The sequence below is a fragment of the Mustela nigripes genome, chromosome 3 (assembly GCF_022355385.1).
Source record: "Mustela nigripes isolate SB6536 chromosome 3, MUSNIG.SB6536, whole genome shotgun sequence".
Taxonomy (NCBI): Eukaryota; Metazoa; Chordata; class Mammalia; order Carnivora; family Mustelidae; genus Mustela; species Mustela nigripes.
In genome coordinates, this window is record NC_081559.1 from 28658464 (window position 1) to 28676163 (window position 17700).

The 17700-nt window shown below is 52.2% G+C and overlaps 2 protein-coding genes across 3 annotated transcripts; one reads left to right on the forward strand and one right to left on the reverse strand.

The window, feature by feature from the left end:
* Nucleotides 1-1472: 1472 nt before the first annotated feature.
* CNPPD1 (cyclin Pas1/PHO80 domain containing 1) lies at nucleotides 1473-7112 on the reverse strand. Of its 2 annotated transcripts, none has more exons than XM_059393506.1 (9): nucleotides 6666-7112; nucleotides 5703-5790; nucleotides 5143-5251; nucleotides 4528-4609; nucleotides 4245-4365; nucleotides 4031-4159; nucleotides 3400-3461; nucleotides 2917-3034; nucleotides 1473-2704 (listed from the first exon to the last, which is right to left on the reverse strand). In XM_059393506.1, the coding sequence occupies exons 2-9, from the start codon at nucleotides 5769-5771 to the stop codon at nucleotides 2159-2161; spliced, it is 1236 nt and encodes a 411-aa protein (XP_059249489.1). In that variant the 5' UTR covers nucleotides 5772-5790; nucleotides 6666-7112; the 3' UTR covers nucleotides 1473-2158. The 2 variants fall into 2 exon arrangements, with proteins under 2 accessions (XP_059249489.1, XP_059249490.1); XM_059393507.1 differs by lacking the exon at nucleotides 6666-7112 and adding an exon at nucleotides 6021-6277.
* Nucleotides 7113-7286: 174 nt separating this feature from the next.
* RETREG2 (reticulophagy regulator family member 2) lies at nucleotides 7287-12891 on the forward strand. Its single transcript, XM_059393504.1, has 9 exons — nucleotides 7287-7630; nucleotides 7914-8020; nucleotides 9089-9119; nucleotides 9468-9603; nucleotides 10013-10097; nucleotides 10413-10556; nucleotides 10713-10807; nucleotides 10968-11103; nucleotides 11365-12891. The coding sequence occupies exons 1-9, from the start codon at nucleotides 7350-7352 to the stop codon at nucleotides 11991-11993; spliced, it is 1644 nt and encodes a 547-aa protein (XP_059249487.1). The 5' UTR covers nucleotides 7287-7349; the 3' UTR covers nucleotides 11994-12891.
* Nucleotides 12892-17700: the final 4809 nt, after the last annotated feature.

The following is a 17700-nucleotide window of genomic DNA, read 5'->3' on the forward strand; positions in this document are numbered from 1 at the left end:
TCCAAAATCATGATCTGGTTCTTGGCAAAGTGCTGCACAAAGCAAAGTCCGGTTTTCATTTACATGTAGGTACATTCCTGGCAAATGGAGTCTTTCTCAAAATGTGCAAAAACAATTTGGTGTTTACGTGTTAAAAAGGTCTGGGTTCAGATAAACAGGCTTTTCATATACGTGAGGTCCTGGGGCAGGGGTGGTTCAAAAGTTGTCTTGGGAATTCTTTGTAAGGGAGGGGCCTGGGGGCACCTGGGTGGCTCAGTGGGTTGAGCCGCTGCCTTCGGCTCAGGTCATGATCTCAGGGTCCTGGGATCGAGTCCCGCATCGGGCTCTCTGCTCAGCAGGGAGCCTGCTTCCTTCTCTCTCTCTGCCTGCCTCTCAGTGTATTTGTGATTTCTCTCTGTCAAATAAATAAATAAAATCTTTAAAAAAAAAAAAAAAAAAAAGGGAGGGGCCTGAAGCTTTCCAGGCTGCTCAGCTGAATGCAGGTTGCATCCCTTCAGATGTTTACCTCCATCAAAAAAATGCCCCATGTTTCGAGGTAGTTCCCCTAACGGGCAGTACTACCTGTCCCGGACACCCTGTCCAAGGGCCAGAAAGGTTTTCCTTCTTCCAAGGATAACCCAGCCTTGGACTTCTCTTAAGAACACCAACTACCACCATGCATCCAAACAGACCGGAAGTCAGGATAGAGAGAGGTGTCCTTGGAGCTTCCCAAGGATGCTTCCCTAGACCTCTCAGGATCCACCACGATAGGGGACCCCCAGAACTTGTGACAGACAGGGCCCATCTCAGGCATGGCAGACTCACCATCTGTGCCCCACAGCACCCAAGTCAAGTAGCACCAGGGGCCCCAGGGTGCTGGGAGCTGGGTTGAGGGTTAATTTTGAAATGGGAGTCTATATCATTGAATAACAAGGAAGTTTGTTGTTTTTTTAAAGATTTTTATTTATTTATTTGACAGAGATCACAAGTAGGCAGAGAGGCAGGCAGAGAGAGAGGAGGAAGCAGGCTCCCCACGGAGCAGAGAGCCCAATGTGGGGCTCGATCCCAGGACTCTGGGATCATGACCTGAGCAGAAGGCAGAGGCTTTAACCCACTGAGCCACCCAGGCACTCCCCCTTTTTTAAGATTTATTTGGGAGAGAGAGAGCGAGCACGCAGGCACACACATTTGAGTCAGGGGAGGGCAGAAGTAGAGGGAGAGAGAATATCAAGCAGATTCCCCACTGAGCATGGAGCCCGATGTGGGGCTCAATCTCATAAACCTGAGGTCATGACCCTAGCCAGACCAAGAGTAGACTGCCAACCCACTGAGCCACCCAGGCGTCTCTCAAACAGGTAAGTTCTAAAATGGGTTTCTGGAAGAATGAATTGCAAGATGACGGGCTCAGGAAGTAGAAAAGCTCAGAATCCAGATATGGGGTGGGGGGAGGAGGGATTCTTCCAGGGCTGCCGTAGAATTAAGAATCCAGGCCATGCAACTGACACTGTTTATTGAAACCTCAGTTCTACAAAAGCGTGAAAAACCCAGATACAAAGCAGTGGCCAGAGTGGCCTGTGAAAAGAACACCCAGAAGAAGAACGGGAAGAGAGTGAAGGCCAGGAGCAAAGTAGTAAGAAGAGGCTGGAAGACAAAAGGGTGAGGCTGAAGATGTCAGTAGTCCCTGGTTCCTTTAGGCCACATCCAGGAGATGGGTGTGGAGAGGGTTTCCCACCTCCCCCTGCCTTCCCTTGGCAGATCCCACCTTGGCCCTATCTGTCCCTGGCTCTCCTGCTTCAGGGACATCACACAGGCCGCCAGTCAACATCCCCTCCGTCCCTCACCCCACTTTCCCCTTCCTTCCTAGAGAACTCAACAGCAAGTCTAGAACCCAGGGAGGTAGAAAGATGGGGGCTTCTCTGGCTGGTTGTGACATGGCCCTGGTCACCAAGCCAAAGCTTCCCCTGGTACCCTCACCACCCTGGGCAAACAGCCAGCCGCTGAGGTCTAGGAGAGTGAGCGACCTTCAGTCTTTCTGCCCCACAACCCCTTAAGCTTCATCACCTAGAAGGACAGGGACCAGCTGAGGACCCAGAGAGGCGGAGAGGATCTAAATCAAGCTTTGCCCCTCCAGGTTCTCAAGGACTCCCAGATCCTCTTAATGTATTCCCTGGAGGCCTGCCTAGCCTGGGAAAATGAAAGACTTGAGACGGGCTAGTTCCATGACACTGAAGAGGGAACACTGCTGGGGCTGAGGGAGCAGCGGGGGTACTGGGCTCCAGGGCCAGGGTGGAGCCAGGCCATGGGAGTGGTACCCAGCTTTGGGGGGCCCAGTGGGAACTGTACGGTTCACGTGGTGGCAGGCATGGCAGCTTGGGGAGTCTCTCTGCAGCTTCCGGCAAAGGGGACAATTCTGGAGAAGAGTGGGAGGGGAAGGCGGGTCTGGGGGAGGCACTGATGGAGGAGTCAGTGAGGTCAGGAGACTGCCCCACAGTGAACGCAGCCCTGCGTCACCTTCTTGGCCACTGGAGATGTTAATAGGACATGGCAAGCACTGCGGCACGGAAGAAGGTGTGCAGGGTTCCAAGAGGCTCCTGGAGGCCAATCCAAGATCTGGAGGGCCTGGTGAAGGGCTGCAGGACAGGCCTAAGGACTGGTGAATTACGGCCACTGAGGCCACTGCCAAGGCCACACTGCTCACATACGCCATGGCCAACAGGCAGGACAGCTGCGGGAAAGTAAGAAGAGTCAGTACCCAAACACCCTTCCCCCAAAACCCGCTCTGTCTTTAACGCGCCCACCCCTTAGTTTGTCTGCTCAAGTCAGAGCTCTCTTTCACCATCTACTCTCAAACCCCATCTCCTGAGGCCTTCGGCACTTGCTCATCCCGCCCTACACACCAGCCTACACCCGGCCCCTGTCCTTCCCAACCCTCCTCACCTTTGCCAGGCGCTGGCAGAGGGAGCCCAGGGCCAACTGCCAGGCCGGCTGCTCCAGCAGCACACACAGGTCTGTGTAGGTGTACCAGCCCCGCCGCCGCCCCTGCTGCGCAGCCACACTGTGGGCAGGGGAGGAAGACAGAGGGCATCTACACCCCTTCCACAGCCCTCGGTGGTGGCCTCATTCCCCTGGGCAGCCACCAGGACACACAGGGCAACCTGTTACACGTGCACATTCCTAGCCTACCTGTCGATCCAGGAGCTGAGCACGATACTGAGATCTGTATTTTAAATAAGCGCCTCCCATCATTCCCAAGGTGATTACAAAGAGGGCAGACAGGTGTACAAACCACTACCTTGGGCACTTCTCTTTCCTGTCTCCCCCCTCCCCCTCCAGTTACACAGACCACCCCCACCGTCGACTTAAGATTGAGGTCTAACCCCTCAAATCCCTTGAGCCCCTCTGCCCAACTCTAGAACCTACCAGCTCTCCAGCCAGCTCAGCACCTCAAAGATCTCCCGAGGGTCAGTGTAGAGACGCCAGTCCTACAGGGAGGAAGACAAGGGCACCAAGCAAGCTTCAGCGATGAGCCACTGTCACTTAACAACCAGGACCACGGCACCAGCTACAAGCACTGCTCCCACAGACACTGACTTGGCACTTCCCATGTGCTACACTGTTCCGAGAGCTTTTATATATTAACTCATTTAACACCACATTATCTGGTTTCACAGAACATCCTCCATTAAGGGAAAAGAGAGAAAATAATCCTAAGATTGGGCTGTAGGTAGCTCAGAGTCAGGAGGCAGAAGAAGTCTGGATACAAATAATCAGAACCCCATGAGATAAGCTCTGACTCAGAATGTAACATGTAGGGCCTGAGGAACTGGGGGGCGGCGGCTGCTCCATTTTTGGCCTCACCATGCCAGGAACCTCCAAAGGCTGTGGCTGGTCCAGAAGGGTGGGAAGGGAAGCCACTAATAAGGAAAGACACAAGGAGAAGAGGCAAAAAGAGAAACAAAGAAACTACAGAACACTGACAGAGAAAAGCAGAGGATGAAAGGAACATAAGATGAGCTCAGAGGAACTGAGTGAGGACAGAATGGCCACTCACCATGGCACTCAGGAAGCCCCGCTCCAGGGCGTTGAGAGTGGGCACAGCCACACCCCCTGCAGCTCCCCATTCATCGTTGAATACCTCCTCCTCCTCCCCTTCGTCATAGAGGTACTTACTGGCCACCATCTGCAAAGGAACCAGAAGTGGAGTGGGAAGAGCTGGCGCCCAGCTCCCAGCTCACCAGGGAGATGAAGGGGAGGGGGCGTCCTACCATGGAGATCAGAAACAAGTCAGAAGATGACACGTGCTGTAGGTAGTCGGGGTTTCGGTGCCGAAGCCGCTCAATGTACACCAGGGCAAGCATCATAGCACATGGGGAGATGCACGCCTCCCTGCGTGATGGAAAAGATCCCTAATTAACCCGAACAGTCTTTCCACTCTCACCACTCAGGATGCGCATCCCTGGGTCTTTACATCTTCTCTTTAGACATAACCTTTTCCCTCTCTTTAAGGCCCAAACACTCTCATCCTGTCCCCCTCAATTCTAGGCTCACCGGGACACATGAGCTACGTATTTCTTCTGGAGTCGGCGAATTGGGCTGGGGGCCGCCTTCTGGAGCAGTTCCACAGCAATGTCTGCAGGAGGCAGAAGGAAGCCAGAGTAGGAAAACAACTCCTCCCTTACCACCCTGCCTCCCAACACACCCAGTTTCCACTGCTATCAGCAGAAAAGTCTGATCTGTATGATCTGAGCCTCAGAGACAGGACCACAGTAACAACATAGACCAAATGCTCGCTGAGACAAAAGGCCCATTCTACATTTGAATTTCAGCTCCTTCCAGCAAGGAGGCTTATTTCTGGATCACATGAAGAAATCACCTAGATTTGTCTTTTGCCCCACTCATTTGAGAAATAAACACCCTGTGAATTTGGGATACATATGTGTGTCTCATATACAAATCAAGAATGATATAAATTTGTAAGACAGCACTGTTTTCTACTCATCTAGACTGAAAAAAATGTGACTGGAAAGCCAGTCCTTATAACAGGTACCAGTAAGTTAGCAGTGGCCACACGGTGTAGCTCATGGGGTACACACCTGCCCATTTTGGTGACTGCTGACAACCCCATCTTCAGGCTTCTCACTTGTCCAATCACGCAACACTAACCTGCCACGGGGCTGGAGAGTTCCTCCAAGCTGCAGTCAGCTTCCCAGTCCCAGCCATAGTACAGTCTCCTTCGGATCCGAGCACTCAGTTTCTGGTGCCCGGGGAGGAACTGAAACGGCAGGTGCTGGAGCGTGAAAGCCAGGCAAGGCAACAATAGAGATCCTGGCTCAGGGTGAAATGGGGTGCGGGGCAGCAGGCTCACCCCACTGCTAGCGGGGCCCACGCCCTAACCCGCCCCGTTGTCCGGGTTATATGCCAAGGGCAGCCTATCACAAATGGCAGAGGGGAGGGCAGGAATCCTCCGCCACTGACTGCTCCGCAGGAGAGGTACTCCGTGCAGGTCCCCGGCTGGCTAACCCTATCTCCATTCCTCTACCCCGCGCTCTCCCTCGGGGCCCAAGGAGCCCGGGCCTCGAGTAGGCAAGGCTCGAGCGGCTGCCGCCTGGCTTCCGGACCCAGCGGTCAGGCGAGGTGGCAGCCCCACACGGGTACCCAGGCGAGCGCCCGGGGTCCGAGCTCAAGTACCGACAGGCCGCGGAGGGGGCGGGCCGCCCTCTCACCGTGAAGTCCTGGAAGCCGGTGAGGGAGAAGGTGCCTTCTTCGTCCAGCAGGAGCCCGGCCAGGTCCATCGCGCCGCCACTCGCCGCCCTACGAACGTGGAAGGGGACGCGTGGTGAGGGAGCCGCCGAGCCCTCGCCTGCCCGCCGTCCTCCCCAGCGCAGAACGCCGCCCTTGGCCAGCGCAGCCCCCGGTCCTCGCGCCGGCGGCGGCAGGCGGGGCCGGGCTGGCGGGCGCCTCTTCCTGTTCCGCCCCGGGCGGGGCTCCCGGCTCCGAGATCCGGGCTCCGGTTGCGGGCCTGGGGGACTCGGGGCGCTCACCTTACCCAGTGCGGAGTAGACCCGGCTGCCAGGCGTGTGCAGCTAGAATACCGCGCCGCGCGTCGGTCTCGCGTTTACTAGCCGCAGGGGTGTCGCGGGAGACTCAGCGCCCGGCACTTCCTGCCCCCACGCTGGGCCCAGCCGCCAGCCCCGACCTCCACGGACGAGCCGGGCTCGCCTTCCTCCTGGTCGCCCCGAGCCCGGGCGAGTCCCAGAGCTAAGCCCCAGCGTGTCCTCGTCTGGGTAATAGGAACAATTCCCGGAGAACCATGCGAGGATGAACAAGCCCGAATGACCCTTTCGTAGCAATGCAGATAATTAATGTGAATAAAACCAAAATGCAGGATGAGTAGCTGCTGAGTGTTTTGAAAAATATACACACTCAGAACAATGTACATACAAAACATCGGAAAGAATACAGAAAAAAACAGTGGGTGCACTGTGGTCAAGGTGGCAGAGAAACTTTGCTGTATACCTTCCTTTCACTAGCTTGAATTCTACACCCAATTACGTTTTTTGTGGGGTTACTGCAGAAATTAAATGATCACAAGGGATCATAAAGCACCTGGTACGTTGTGAGCCTCAATAAATGGTATTATGCTCCCTCAAATAAACATCTAAACAGGATTCTATTTTTAAACTCACCCCGCAACCCCGATCTCCTGTTTGAGCAAGGGATTGGAAAGAGTTCCAATACGCGCTAGCAGTAAAGTTTACAGAAGGCGATGAGGAGGAAACAAGTTTTTGAAGTAGGTGAAGCTGTTTTTGAGTCGGTCGAGTCACGCGCCGGTGTTTGTTTATCCGCTGAGGGGAGGGAACTGGGAGGACCAGTAAATCAAGGGCTGAGTAATGGGACAGCCGCCGCCCTTCCCGAGCAGAAGCAGATCCCACCCGCGACACTAGGCATTTGGAAGCCCACTTCCTGCCCCTTCGGTCGGCATCACATCGGGAGTATCGACTCCCTAGGCGCCTGCCTATACAGGGAGAAGAAAACGGGCCACAGTGCGGAAACGCGGAGATAAAGTCCTTCGGGCCCCACGGACGAGGGTGCCTTAAAACCAGACGGAGACTCCCGACTCCAGCAGCCACAACACGCACCCGCGCAGAAGCAGGCGCCCGGATAACCTCCAGCGCGCAGGCGCGGGCCGCCCTATCCCGGCGGTTAGGGTGCGTCACGTGACGGGCTCCGCCGTCCGCCGTCACGTGACGGGCCTTGGCGGCCTCGGCTGCGCTCTCCGCGGCGTGCGCCCCCTTCCGCCTGACGCGCCCCCGGCGGCGGCCGCGCAGCCCTGGCTCCTCGCGGGCTCGGGCGGCGGCTGCGACGGGGCCATGGCGAGCGGCGGTGGCGGTGGTAACACCGGCGCGGGTGGAGGCCCGGGGTTGGGCCTGAGCCTCGGCCTGGGCCTGGGTCTGAGCCTAGGCATGGGAGAGGCCACCGGCGAGGCGGAGGAGGAGGCGGCCACGGCCGAGGCGGTGGGCCGCCTGGCCACGACGCTGTGGCTGCGGCTCCGCGGCTGGGAGGCGGTGCTGGCGGCAGCGCAGCGGCTGCTGGTGTGGGAGAAACCGCTGCACAGCCTGGTCACAGCGGCCGCTCTCAACGGCCTCTTCTGGTAACGGCCGCGGAGGAGGAGGGGGCGGGGCCGGGCAGCGCGGGCGAGCGGGGGCGGGAGGGGCCCGGGGCACCATTCACGGTCCCAGGGTTGACACCTGCCCCGGTGGAATGACCCCCTTCCCCCGGCTGTTGTCCGTCGGGGTTGCCCCAGTCCTCTATCTCGGGTTTCGAGTTAGGCCTGGAGGTTCGCGTTCCCCCATCAGTGGGCGCTTTTCCACCTTTGGCGATGGATGCGGGAGTCTCTCACCCACTCACCGCCGAGGTGCCTGTTTCTTCCTAAGGTTGCTGTCTTCGTCGTCCCTCCGGCCCTTCTTCCTACTCAGCGTCTCACTTTTGGCCTATTTTCTGCTGGATCTCTGGCAGCCTCGCTTCTTCCCTGACATCTCAGGTGAGTGTTAACTTCATTCAGCAAGCCCCGTCGTGCACTTGCTTTGTGCCTGACCCCGCTGGGTGGGCTGAAAGGGGAGGGAAAATGGACAGCAGGCAGTCAGCTCCCAGGCACCACCACTTCCCCAGTCCCGAAATGGAGAATTTCCCTCTTCCCTCTAAAATCAGTGTTAAGTGAGTGTAGTAGTTAAAGAGTGTGGACTGTAGAGCCACATTACCTGGGTTTTGTTGCTTGTTCTGCCATTTGCCATGCATGTGATCTTGTAAGAATCACTCAATTTCTGTTAACCTCAGACTGTTTCTGTTAACAGTTTTCTCTTTTATGAAACAAGGAGGATAAAATATACTAAGCAAGGAGGTGAAGACTGAATGAGTCAATACTGTTATGTTTGTGGTAGAGTTTTGCGTGTTTTGGGGATCACAGGAGTATTAGGTTCTGTTTTGTTATTGTTATCCGTGGGTCTACTAAATAGGTGTTCTAGGAGCAATTAGATGTCGGGCTGTGTGAGCTGCTTGGGATGTAAACATGAATAAAACGTGTTTGGAAAGAGTGAAGTTTGGAGTGCTTGATTGGCTCAGTTGGTAGAGCGTGGGACTCTTGATCTTGGGGTTTTAAGTTTGGGCCCCATGTTGAATATAAAGGTTACTTAAAAATAAAATATTTGAAGAGAAGAATGGAGTTTAAAGAAAGAAACGGGCGCCTGGGTGGCTGTGGGTTAAACCTCTGCCTTCGGCTCAGGTCATGATCTCAGGGTCCTGGGATCAAGCCCCGCATCGGGCTCTCTGCTCAGCAGGGAGCCTGCTTCCTCCTCTCTCGCTCTGCCTGCCTCTCTGCCTACTTGTGATCTGTGTCTGTCAAATAAATAAATAAAGTCTTTTTTTAAAAATCCTTAAAAAAAAATAAAAAGGAAACAGATATATAAGTACAAACAACCATAACGATGCAATTTTTCTGCAACTGCCATCTGAAGAAAGTGCTCTGGGTATATAGAGTAGGGGCAGCTATTCCTGCCCCGGGGAGTGTCTCCCAGAGCCCTACCACTCAACTAGTTCCTTCCTCTCTTTATAGCATCATCTCCAGAGGAGCCACACTCTGACAGGTGAGTGCAGGCCACCTCTTAAAGACAAATACCCAAACCTTATCTTGCTTTGGTGCCAGTGTCACCACGGTGCACAGCAGCTTCTGCAGGCACAGACCCCAGTGTAGCAAATGGACCGGCGACAAGTTTGGTCCTGGGTTCCTGTTTATGTGTTTGGGTACCTGCTCCTTTACGGGGCAGAGGGTTGGAAACTCTTGGTTTTGCTTCCCCAAGATAGAACAGCCTCCCTTTGGGAGGTGGGGTTGTCCGCTCGTTCAGAGTGAAGAACTCATTGGCATTCTCAGAGGGATTTGAGTGCCTAGGAAGCTGGTGTCTGAGGCCTCCAGGGGTCATGTCATGTCTCCCCAGTGAGGGTGCGGGGTCAGGCGCCCGGCCGCACCTGCTGAGTGTGCCCGAGTTGTGCAGATACCTGGCTGAGAGCTGGCTCACCTTCCAGATTCACCTGCAGGAGCTGCTGCAGTACAAGAGGCAGAATCCAGCTCAGGTAAGCTCCACGCCCTAGAACAGTTTCCTGCACTGTGGGGAAATAGAGGCGGGTGGGAGGCGGGGAGGGGTAATGTGAAATCTCTGGCTAGACACTGAAGGAAGAGGGCTGGAGCCTTTCTGAGGCAGCCTTCCCCGGTGGTGGCTTGGTGCAGAAGTAGTCTCATTTCAGGGAAGACGTGTTTGATGTGCTTACACTGTTTCTGGTCAGGGCAGAACAGTTTGCATTATAGGTGTTTGGTGATGTCTAGTGTAAACTTCTTGAACTGGTGGTCTTCGGCATCCTCTTGACTAGACTGGATGCCTGCATCCTGAGAAGGCATACACCCCTCCTTCTATCAGCTGAGCAGCAGTTTCTTGCCCAGATAAGTGGGGCATATTCCTTTTAGACCCTCTGCTCTTCTCTGCAGTTCTGTGCTCGAGTTTGTTCTGGCTGTGCTGTGCTGGCTGTGCTGGGACACTATGTTCCGGGGATTATGATTTCCTACATTATCTGTAAGTAGGGTTTAACCCCTGCCTTTCTTGAAGCCCTCTTCTCCTCTCTTACTGGACTGAATCAAAGAGACTGACTGACTCTAAGGGAGGGTGGTGCTCTCTCTCTGTTTGGTTATCCATTTACGGAGATCTCCAGGGGGTGCTGGTGTGTTAGTAATAGCGCAAGAGTAGTCTGGGGAGGAGAGTAGTAGATGTGGAGGGAGGAGGTTGGTACAGCCTCCCGAAAGCCTTCAGCCTTTTCTTTTTGGGAACCGATTAAATGGGGCCCTTATGAAATAGACTTCAGGAGCTCTGAGTGAACCCTCTGCCCCCTAGTGCTGAGCATCCTGTTGTGGCCCCTGGTGGTTTATCATGAGCTGATCCAGAGGATGTACACCCGCCTGGAGCCCCTGCTCATGCAGTTGGACTATAGCATGAAGGCAGAAGCTGACGCCCTGCATCACAAACACGATAAGAAGAGTAAGGGGCTCCCATACCCAGGAGGGGTCCTGCAAGGGGGGCGTTGGGGGCATGGCTCATGAAATGTCCTGGAACTTACTTTCCAGTTTCTGGGCTGTGTTCATCCCCCACCACTGTCTCTGCTTGGTCACTGACCTGCTGTTCTTGTTTCTCTAGAGCGGCAGGGGAAGAACGCACCCCCCGGAGGTGATGAGCCGCTGGCAGAGACAGAGAGCGAAAGTGAAGCGGAACTGGCCGGCTTCTCCCCGGTGGTGAGGTCCAAGGGAGATGGGATATCAAATAGAAGGTTGGAGGAGAATCTGCATTGGAGCAGCTTCTCCTCAAGGGGGTGGGAGTCAGTGGGGGGTGGTGCTTTTGAAAAATTCTGTCTTTTATCTTCTCACCTGTTGTGTCATTCGGGTTCTCCTGCAGGTGGATGTGAAGAAAACAGCATTGGCTTTGGCCATTACAGACTCAGAGCTGTCAGACGAGGAGGCTTCTATCTTGGAGAGTGGTGGCTTCTCTGTATCCCGGGCCACAACTCCACAGCTAACTGATGTCTCCGAGGGTATGAGAAGCCCTTTGCCCTTCCAATCTTCCTGTTCTTTGTTGTGGTTATTGGCTGTGCTCTCTGGTTGTCACCCCCATAAATGTTTTTTTTCTGGGAACTGATCCTCTAATGTGACTTAAAGCTTCTGAAAGACTTTAAGATCCAAGGCCTGGTCCAGTATTCCATGTCCTGAGTCTCCTCCTTGAGCTAATTGCCTTTTGGGATGGTTCAGAACAGCAGGCCCATCCACCCATTCCTGACCCTTTGTGTCTGGCACAGATTTGGACCAGCAGAGCCTGCCGAGTGAGCCAGAGGAGGCCCTAAGCCGGGAGCTGGGGGAAGGAGAGGAGACAGAGCCAGCCCCTCCTGCTGAAGACCTGCTGGGGCTCCCTCAGGCCCTCTCAAGGCAAGGTCTGGACTCGGAGGAGGAGGAGGAAGATGTAGTAGCCGAGGAAACCTTGCTTCGGCTCTCATCCCCCCTTCACTTTGTGAACACGCACTTCAATGGGGCGGGCTCTCCCACAGATGGGGCGAAGCTCTCCCCTGGAGGACCGGTGGAGACACTGAGCCCGGAGGCAGTGAGTGGTGACCTCACCACTGCACCGAGCACCCTGTCACCCTTACTTTGCCTTGCTGAAAGTGACCCGGTCCCCTCCCCCTCAGTGCTCCCACCTCTTCCCCAGGACTTGCCCCAGCCCCTTCCTGCCCCTGAGGAAGAGGAGGCACTCACCACTGAGGACTTCGAATTGCTGGATCAGGGGGAGCTGGAACAGCTGAATGCTGAGCTGGGCTTGGGGCCAGAGACACCCTCAGAGGCCCCTGATGCTCCGCCCCCTGCATCCCTAGGGCCGGACACCCTTTCTCTGGTACAGTCAGACCAAGAGGCTCAGGCCGTGGCAGAGCCATGAGCCGTGGGGGAAGGAGTTGCAGGCACAGTAGGGTTTCCTGGCTAGGGGCGTCACTGTTTCCTCTTCCCTGCTCTAGGGAGAGGTCATGTGTGGGGAAGCTGGCTGTCAGATGGTAGCCAGTCCACCCTCTGCCTGCCTGCCTGCCTGCCTGCCTGCTGTCCCAGGCCTGGTATGGTGCCCGTGCCTGGGACTGGTTTTAAGTTTGTAAATAATTTTACACTTGGGTTAGTGGATGTGAACAGGGCTAGGGAAGTCCTTCCCACAGCCTGCACTTGCCTCCCTGCCTCATCTCTCTTCTCATTCCACTATGCTTCAAGCCCTGGTGGTCTGTCCCTTTCTTTTTTCCTCCTATCCTCAGGGACCTGTGCTGCTCTGTCCTCGTGTCCCACTGGTGGTTTAGTTTGGGCACTTTATCATTCTCTCCTGTCCCATGTTTCCCTCTGCTTTATTTCCTGGCTGTGTCCTGTCCTCAGCAGCTCAATCCCCACTCTTGGCCAGCTCCTCCTTCCCAGCAGGCCGTGGCTAAGCTTTTGGGAGGCCCCTGTCTGGGTGGTACAGACTAACACTGGGGTGGTGGGTCAGGCCAGTGGTGATGCGCTTAGGCCACTGTCACCCATGTCAGCTCCGCTGCGCCGGTGTCCTAGTTCAACATGGCCTTCCCTGATGAGGGGGGAGAGCAGGAGTCCTACAGCATGTGTGCCAGTGCTGCGTTAGTGAGCAGGAGCTCTGTCCTGTTGGGACAAAGGGCTTTCCTACTATCCTAGGAAGGAATAAAGAGACTGCTCTCTGGGGGCCACAGATGGTCCCAGTGTGACAGGACCCCCTGTTAGGGTCAGGAGGTGGACAGTAACATCTGTGTGGGTGTTGACTGGAAAAATAAAGTGTTGATTGGCTAGAACTGCTGCCTGCCTGCCTGCCTACCTGCTTCCCTCCCTCCCTCACTGGGAGCTGCCTCCCACACTGCTCTGTTCCCCCCCTCCTCACTGCTCCCGGTGTCCCCAACCCCCTTGCTCCTGGTGACAGACTTACCTTGGTGCAAAAAAAGGCCAGAAGCAAGCATTCCCCCAACAGCCTGAACTTGCCCCTAGTCCTCTTCCCTAACAGTGTGATACGTTTAGTGAGATTTAGCATGTGTGAATAAAGTATATGCAGGAGGAAACTGCCTCGTCTTCCCAGTCGGTAGAAATTGAAGGCTGCAACAGTTCTTTACAAGCCTGCCTACAACGTCCTCAGAAGTCCTTACCCATCCATGTGTTACCGATTCGCTCCCTTGGCATGATTTGTCTGTCCTGGGGACCCAAACACGTAGGACCTAATGCCCATATCAAAGCTGATTTGAGGCTGAGGTACACTGAAGGAATAGTATCTTACACTAACTGAAGGCATAATATGTGCTCAGCACTCTTCTGATTGACGTTTTGTGGGGTTTTTGTTTTTTTTGTTTTTTTTTTAAGAGTGCGCTAGGATGGCGGAGCTGCAGGGGGAGGGGGTGGGGGGCTGCAGGGACAGGGGGCGGAGGAAAGAATCTCAGGCCCACTGTTCTGAGCGCAGAGTCTGACGGCTGTATCTCAGGACCCTCCGACCATGACCTGAGCTGAAACCAAGAGTTGGACACTTAACCGACTGAGCCACCCAGGCAGCCCAGTGATTTATATTTAGTAAGTCATGTTTTCCCTCATAATCTTGAGATACGTACTATTTGTAACTCCATTTTACAGATGAGTTAACTTCCTGAAGGCCACAGTCCTAGTAAGTAATGGAGTCAGGATCTAGACGTCAAGCAGTTTGGCTCCAGCAGTTGTGCTGGAACAGGAAGCCCCTGTCAGTTGAAAAGGCACAAATGGGAAGATGTCCAAGGACTTGGGAGCCATAGAGATCCAATCTACTATCTCAGCTTCATAGAGTGAACTTAGCAGTCCTTGCTCTTTGTGGGGAAGAACAATATTAGAGAAAACCCTGACCTGAGCAGAGGGCCTCTTCTGCCTTCAGCTGGAGGGACTGTCTTGCTGCCTGACTTTGGGGGTTGACTTATATGCCGTGTCTCTCCTAAGTGTGTGGAGACATTTTCCTTCTCTCTTATTTCACCTTTGCCTGGGAGATCATCTGTTAGAGTTGACTGAGGCCCTGTCCTCTGCCTCTAAGGAACATGAACTTTTAATCATCTGGAGGTTTCAGAAGGGAATAGGAAAACAGTTTTAGTCCACAAATAGGAAATTGAAGAAAAATAGAACCAACTGGCTGCCACATGTCTCACCTTTAACCCATCTCCTTCTTAAACTTACAGTCTGAAGATGAAGCCAGAAGTCTCAGTTGGATCAAAACATTCATCATAGATTAAGAGTTCCATGAGGGTCAAATCTGGACATTCACCTTGGTCTGATGGTTCTTACATGTTTATCTACAGTTTTTTTTTTTTTCATTAACAGGTGTCCTGGATATTTTCTGCCCCATGATGAAAGGGACAAGAAAACTTTTCCTATGAGTGAAAGAAAAATGAGCAGAAATGTGAAACCTATAATTCAGGCTAAACAAAAATCACCTGTAGAGTACAGGCTGGGGCAAGGAGTAGGTTACATTTACACTGGAGGGAAGGGCCATGCGCTCTAGTTACCTAGACATTCCGACAGCTAAAGGTGTAAGGTGGCTGGCCATAAACTAAATTTTAGGCTGCATTACTGGAAATCCCGTTTCCGAAGCAAGAGAGGTAATACTTGTATGTAGCGTGCCTTGCACAGGTTAGAATATTGCCAGGGATGGCTTGCTGGGCTCATGGACAAGCTGACAAATTACAGTGCGCTCAGAAAAGGATCATCAGAGATGAAGGTTCAACATGGTCCAATGGGGAACTGTGGAGGGAACAGAGAAGGTTCCAAGAAGGGGGAGCTGAGCTGAGTCACATTAGCTGCCTTCCTACTCTGAAGGGTGATCTATAGGACTTGAAAGGGCAGAAATGAAGTCTTCAAAAAGAATTTAATTAGTAGCAGTGCTGGGCAGATTTTGTTTTTCTGGTCAAGGGTTATTGCAGAACAGAGTACATGTACATGTGATCAAGGATTAACTGTTAATTTCATCACGGAAGGACTATCACCATATGGCTTTGCTTTCAATGGCTGACTTCAGTTTCCTTGGACTTCCTCCTCCTGCTTCCTTAAATGTTGGTGGTCACTGAGCGTGTCACTGGTTCATTTTGCTTCTCACTGCCTGGGCAATTTCTCGTGTCCACCCATTCAGTTTCCACTCCCGTGCTGATGACCTCTGCACCTTAGCTCAACTCCATGCCTGGAACTCCCAATGACGCACCTCACTTGAACATCCCATGGGTGCTTTCTTCCCCGCATATAGAAAACTCTTTCCACGCTGCCACCCCACTCCCCGAAACAGGCTTCTTCTTTATTTTCCGTCTTGCTTGCTGGCACCCCCAACCACAAAGGGCTACTTCTCTCCCTAATTCCACATGCAATCACCAGTTGCAGCTAATTGGATGTCCTAGTTATTTCTTGATTCTGTCACTTGTACCACAGCCCTGAGTCACACCCTCCTCATCGCTTACCTGACATACTAGGACAATTTCCTTTTCCATACTCTTTTTTTTTTTTTTTTTAAAGATTGTGTTTATTTATTTGACACAGAGAAAGAGACAGTGAGAGAGGGAATACAAGCAGGGGGAGTGGGAGAGGGAGAAGCAGGCTTCCCACTGAGCAGGGAGCCACATGTGGGGCTTAATCCCAGGACCCTGGGATCATGACTTGAGCTGAAGGCAGACGCTTAATGACTGAGCCACCCAGTCACCCCCCTGCTCACACTCCTATCCACCATGGAAATTCATATCCCTAAATGTGACTAGATGATTTTAATATACAAATTTGATGACCTTTCTGCTATTTAATATTGATCAAAGGCTCTCCTTCTACAAACTTTCATTCAAGCTTTCTGGTACGGTTAAAAAAACCTCTGAGATATGCCCCTTCCCCCTCTTGGCCTTTTTTGTTTTTTGTTTTGTTTTGTTTGGGTGGCAGCAGCGGTGGTGGTAAAACAAGAAGGGAATTTATTTGGGGGCACCCGGATGGCTCAGTCAGTTAAGCATCTGCTTTCGGCTCATGTCATGATCCCAGGGTTCTGGGATCCAGTCCCGTATCTGGCGGCCTCCTCAGCAGGAAGCCTGTTCTCCCTCCGCCTGCTGCTGCTTCTACTTGTGTTCTTCCTGGCAAATAAATAAATAAATAAATAAAATCTTGAGGGAGAAGGAGAAGAGAAGGAGAAGGGAATTTATTTCAGTGAGGCCAACACTGGGTATGCCCTGTCGTGCTTTTTACACTACAGTATCAAACTCCAAACAGCTTGTCCTTCCCTCTGCTGGGTTGTACTGCCCTCCTCCACCCCTGCTCTGCACACAAACACACTCCTTATCCCTCTGGCAAACACTTCACTTGTCTTTTAGTATGAACTTTAGGTCATACTCCACCTACGAAGACTCCCCTGATGTCTCAGGTCACCTGCCCCCCCATATCAGACTGGCTTTCCTAGTGTTACCTCAGTGTACTTCTGTTTTTCCATGCATCACACGCAATCTTCATTTTCTCTATCCAAGTGTGGTATAGAGGATATATAGGTATATGTGTATATGTATAACTTCCACTGAAATGCTTATTCTCATTTTTTAAAAAAATTTTATTTATTTATTTGACAGACAGAGATCACAAGCAGGCAGAGAGGCAGGCAGAGAGAGGGGGAAGCAGGCTTCCTGCTGAGCAGAGAGCCTGATGTGGGGCTTGATCTCAGGACCCTGAGATCATGACCCGACCTGAAGGCAGACGCTTAATTCACTGAGCCACCCAGGCACCCTATAATGCTTATTCTTGAAGGCAGGGACTATATTTTAGTCATCTGAATATTCCCAGAGCCTAGCACAGTGCCTGGCACATACTAGATGCTCAATAAATGTATGTTGACCTAAACAAAAGTGTTTGAACTTTGGAAGCAGCCAATGTAAATCGATTTTGGTGATTGGTACAGACGCATTGCCAGTAGATACCTTGGCTTTGTCTGTTATTTTTCTAGCATAGATGGTAGCTAAGTTAAAGTAACCTTCACATAGACTTGCGAGCTCTTTGTTCCTGGACTAGGCCAAAGGCAATGAAAATGACCTAGATTTAGAAGTTCATATTTGTTGTTTTGGAGCTAAAGGCTTTTCTGAGTTTAAAGTAAGATTGCCCAACTGACTTGATCTTTGTGATTTTATCAAGATATCATATTATTTCAAAAACAATTTTGACCAAACTATTGAAACTCAACTAAATATTTTGAACAAAAATCCAGTTATATGTATTAGTGCTTGATTGGAAAAAAAAGAAAAAAAAGTGGCTCCGCAGAAATGGGATAAAGTTAAAAAGAAATCTCAGAGTATTTTTTTAAGTGTGAAAAATGAGTTGATCCCCTTCAAAATTGTCCACTTCATACAAGACAATGAAAAACCAAGAAACTGTTCAAGATTAAAAAGGAGACAAAAGAGAAATTACAATAAATGCAAGAGATGGTCTTGGTTGGAATCCTAGGTGGGAGAAAAAAGTTACTATAAAAGACACTCTTGGGGCAACTGGTAGAATTTGAAAATGGATTGTATATTACATAAAATATTGCATCAAGATCAAACTTCTTGACATTCCCTTTGTTTATATAAGAGAATATCCTTATATTTAGGTTAGACAGT

What these genes read in the sequence shown, in the direction of transcription:
- CNPPD1 (XM_059393506.1), bottom strand. Translation starts at nt 5,771, where the DNA reads ATGGACCTGGCCGGGCTCCTGCTGGACGAAGAAGGCACCTTCTCCCTC. An exon ending in ACTCTCCAGCCCCGTGGCAG is followed by an intron (nt 4,610 to 5,142) that starts GTTAGTGTTGCG and finishes TGCCTCCTGCAG; the next exon opens with ACATTGCTGTGGAACTGCTC. An exon ending in TCTGCCAGCGCCTGGCAAAG is followed by an intron (nt 2,705 to 2,916) that starts GTGAGGAGGGTT and finishes ACTTTCCCGCAG; the next exon opens with CTGTCCTGCCTGTTGGCCAT.
- RETREG2 (XM_059393504.1), top strand. Translation starts at nt 7,350, where the DNA reads ATGGCGAGCGGCGGTGGCGGTGGTAACACCGGCGCGGGTGGAGGCCCG. An exon ending in GCTCTCAACGGCCTCTTCTG is followed by an intron (nt 7,631 to 7,913) that starts GTAACGGCCGCG and finishes TTTCTTCCTAAG; the next exon opens with GTTGCTGTCTTCGTCGTCCC. An exon ending in TGGCCGGCTTCTCCCCGGTG is followed by an intron (nt 10,808 to 10,967) that starts GTGAGGTCCAAG and finishes GTTCTCCTGCAG; the next exon opens with GTGGATGTGAAGAAAACAGC.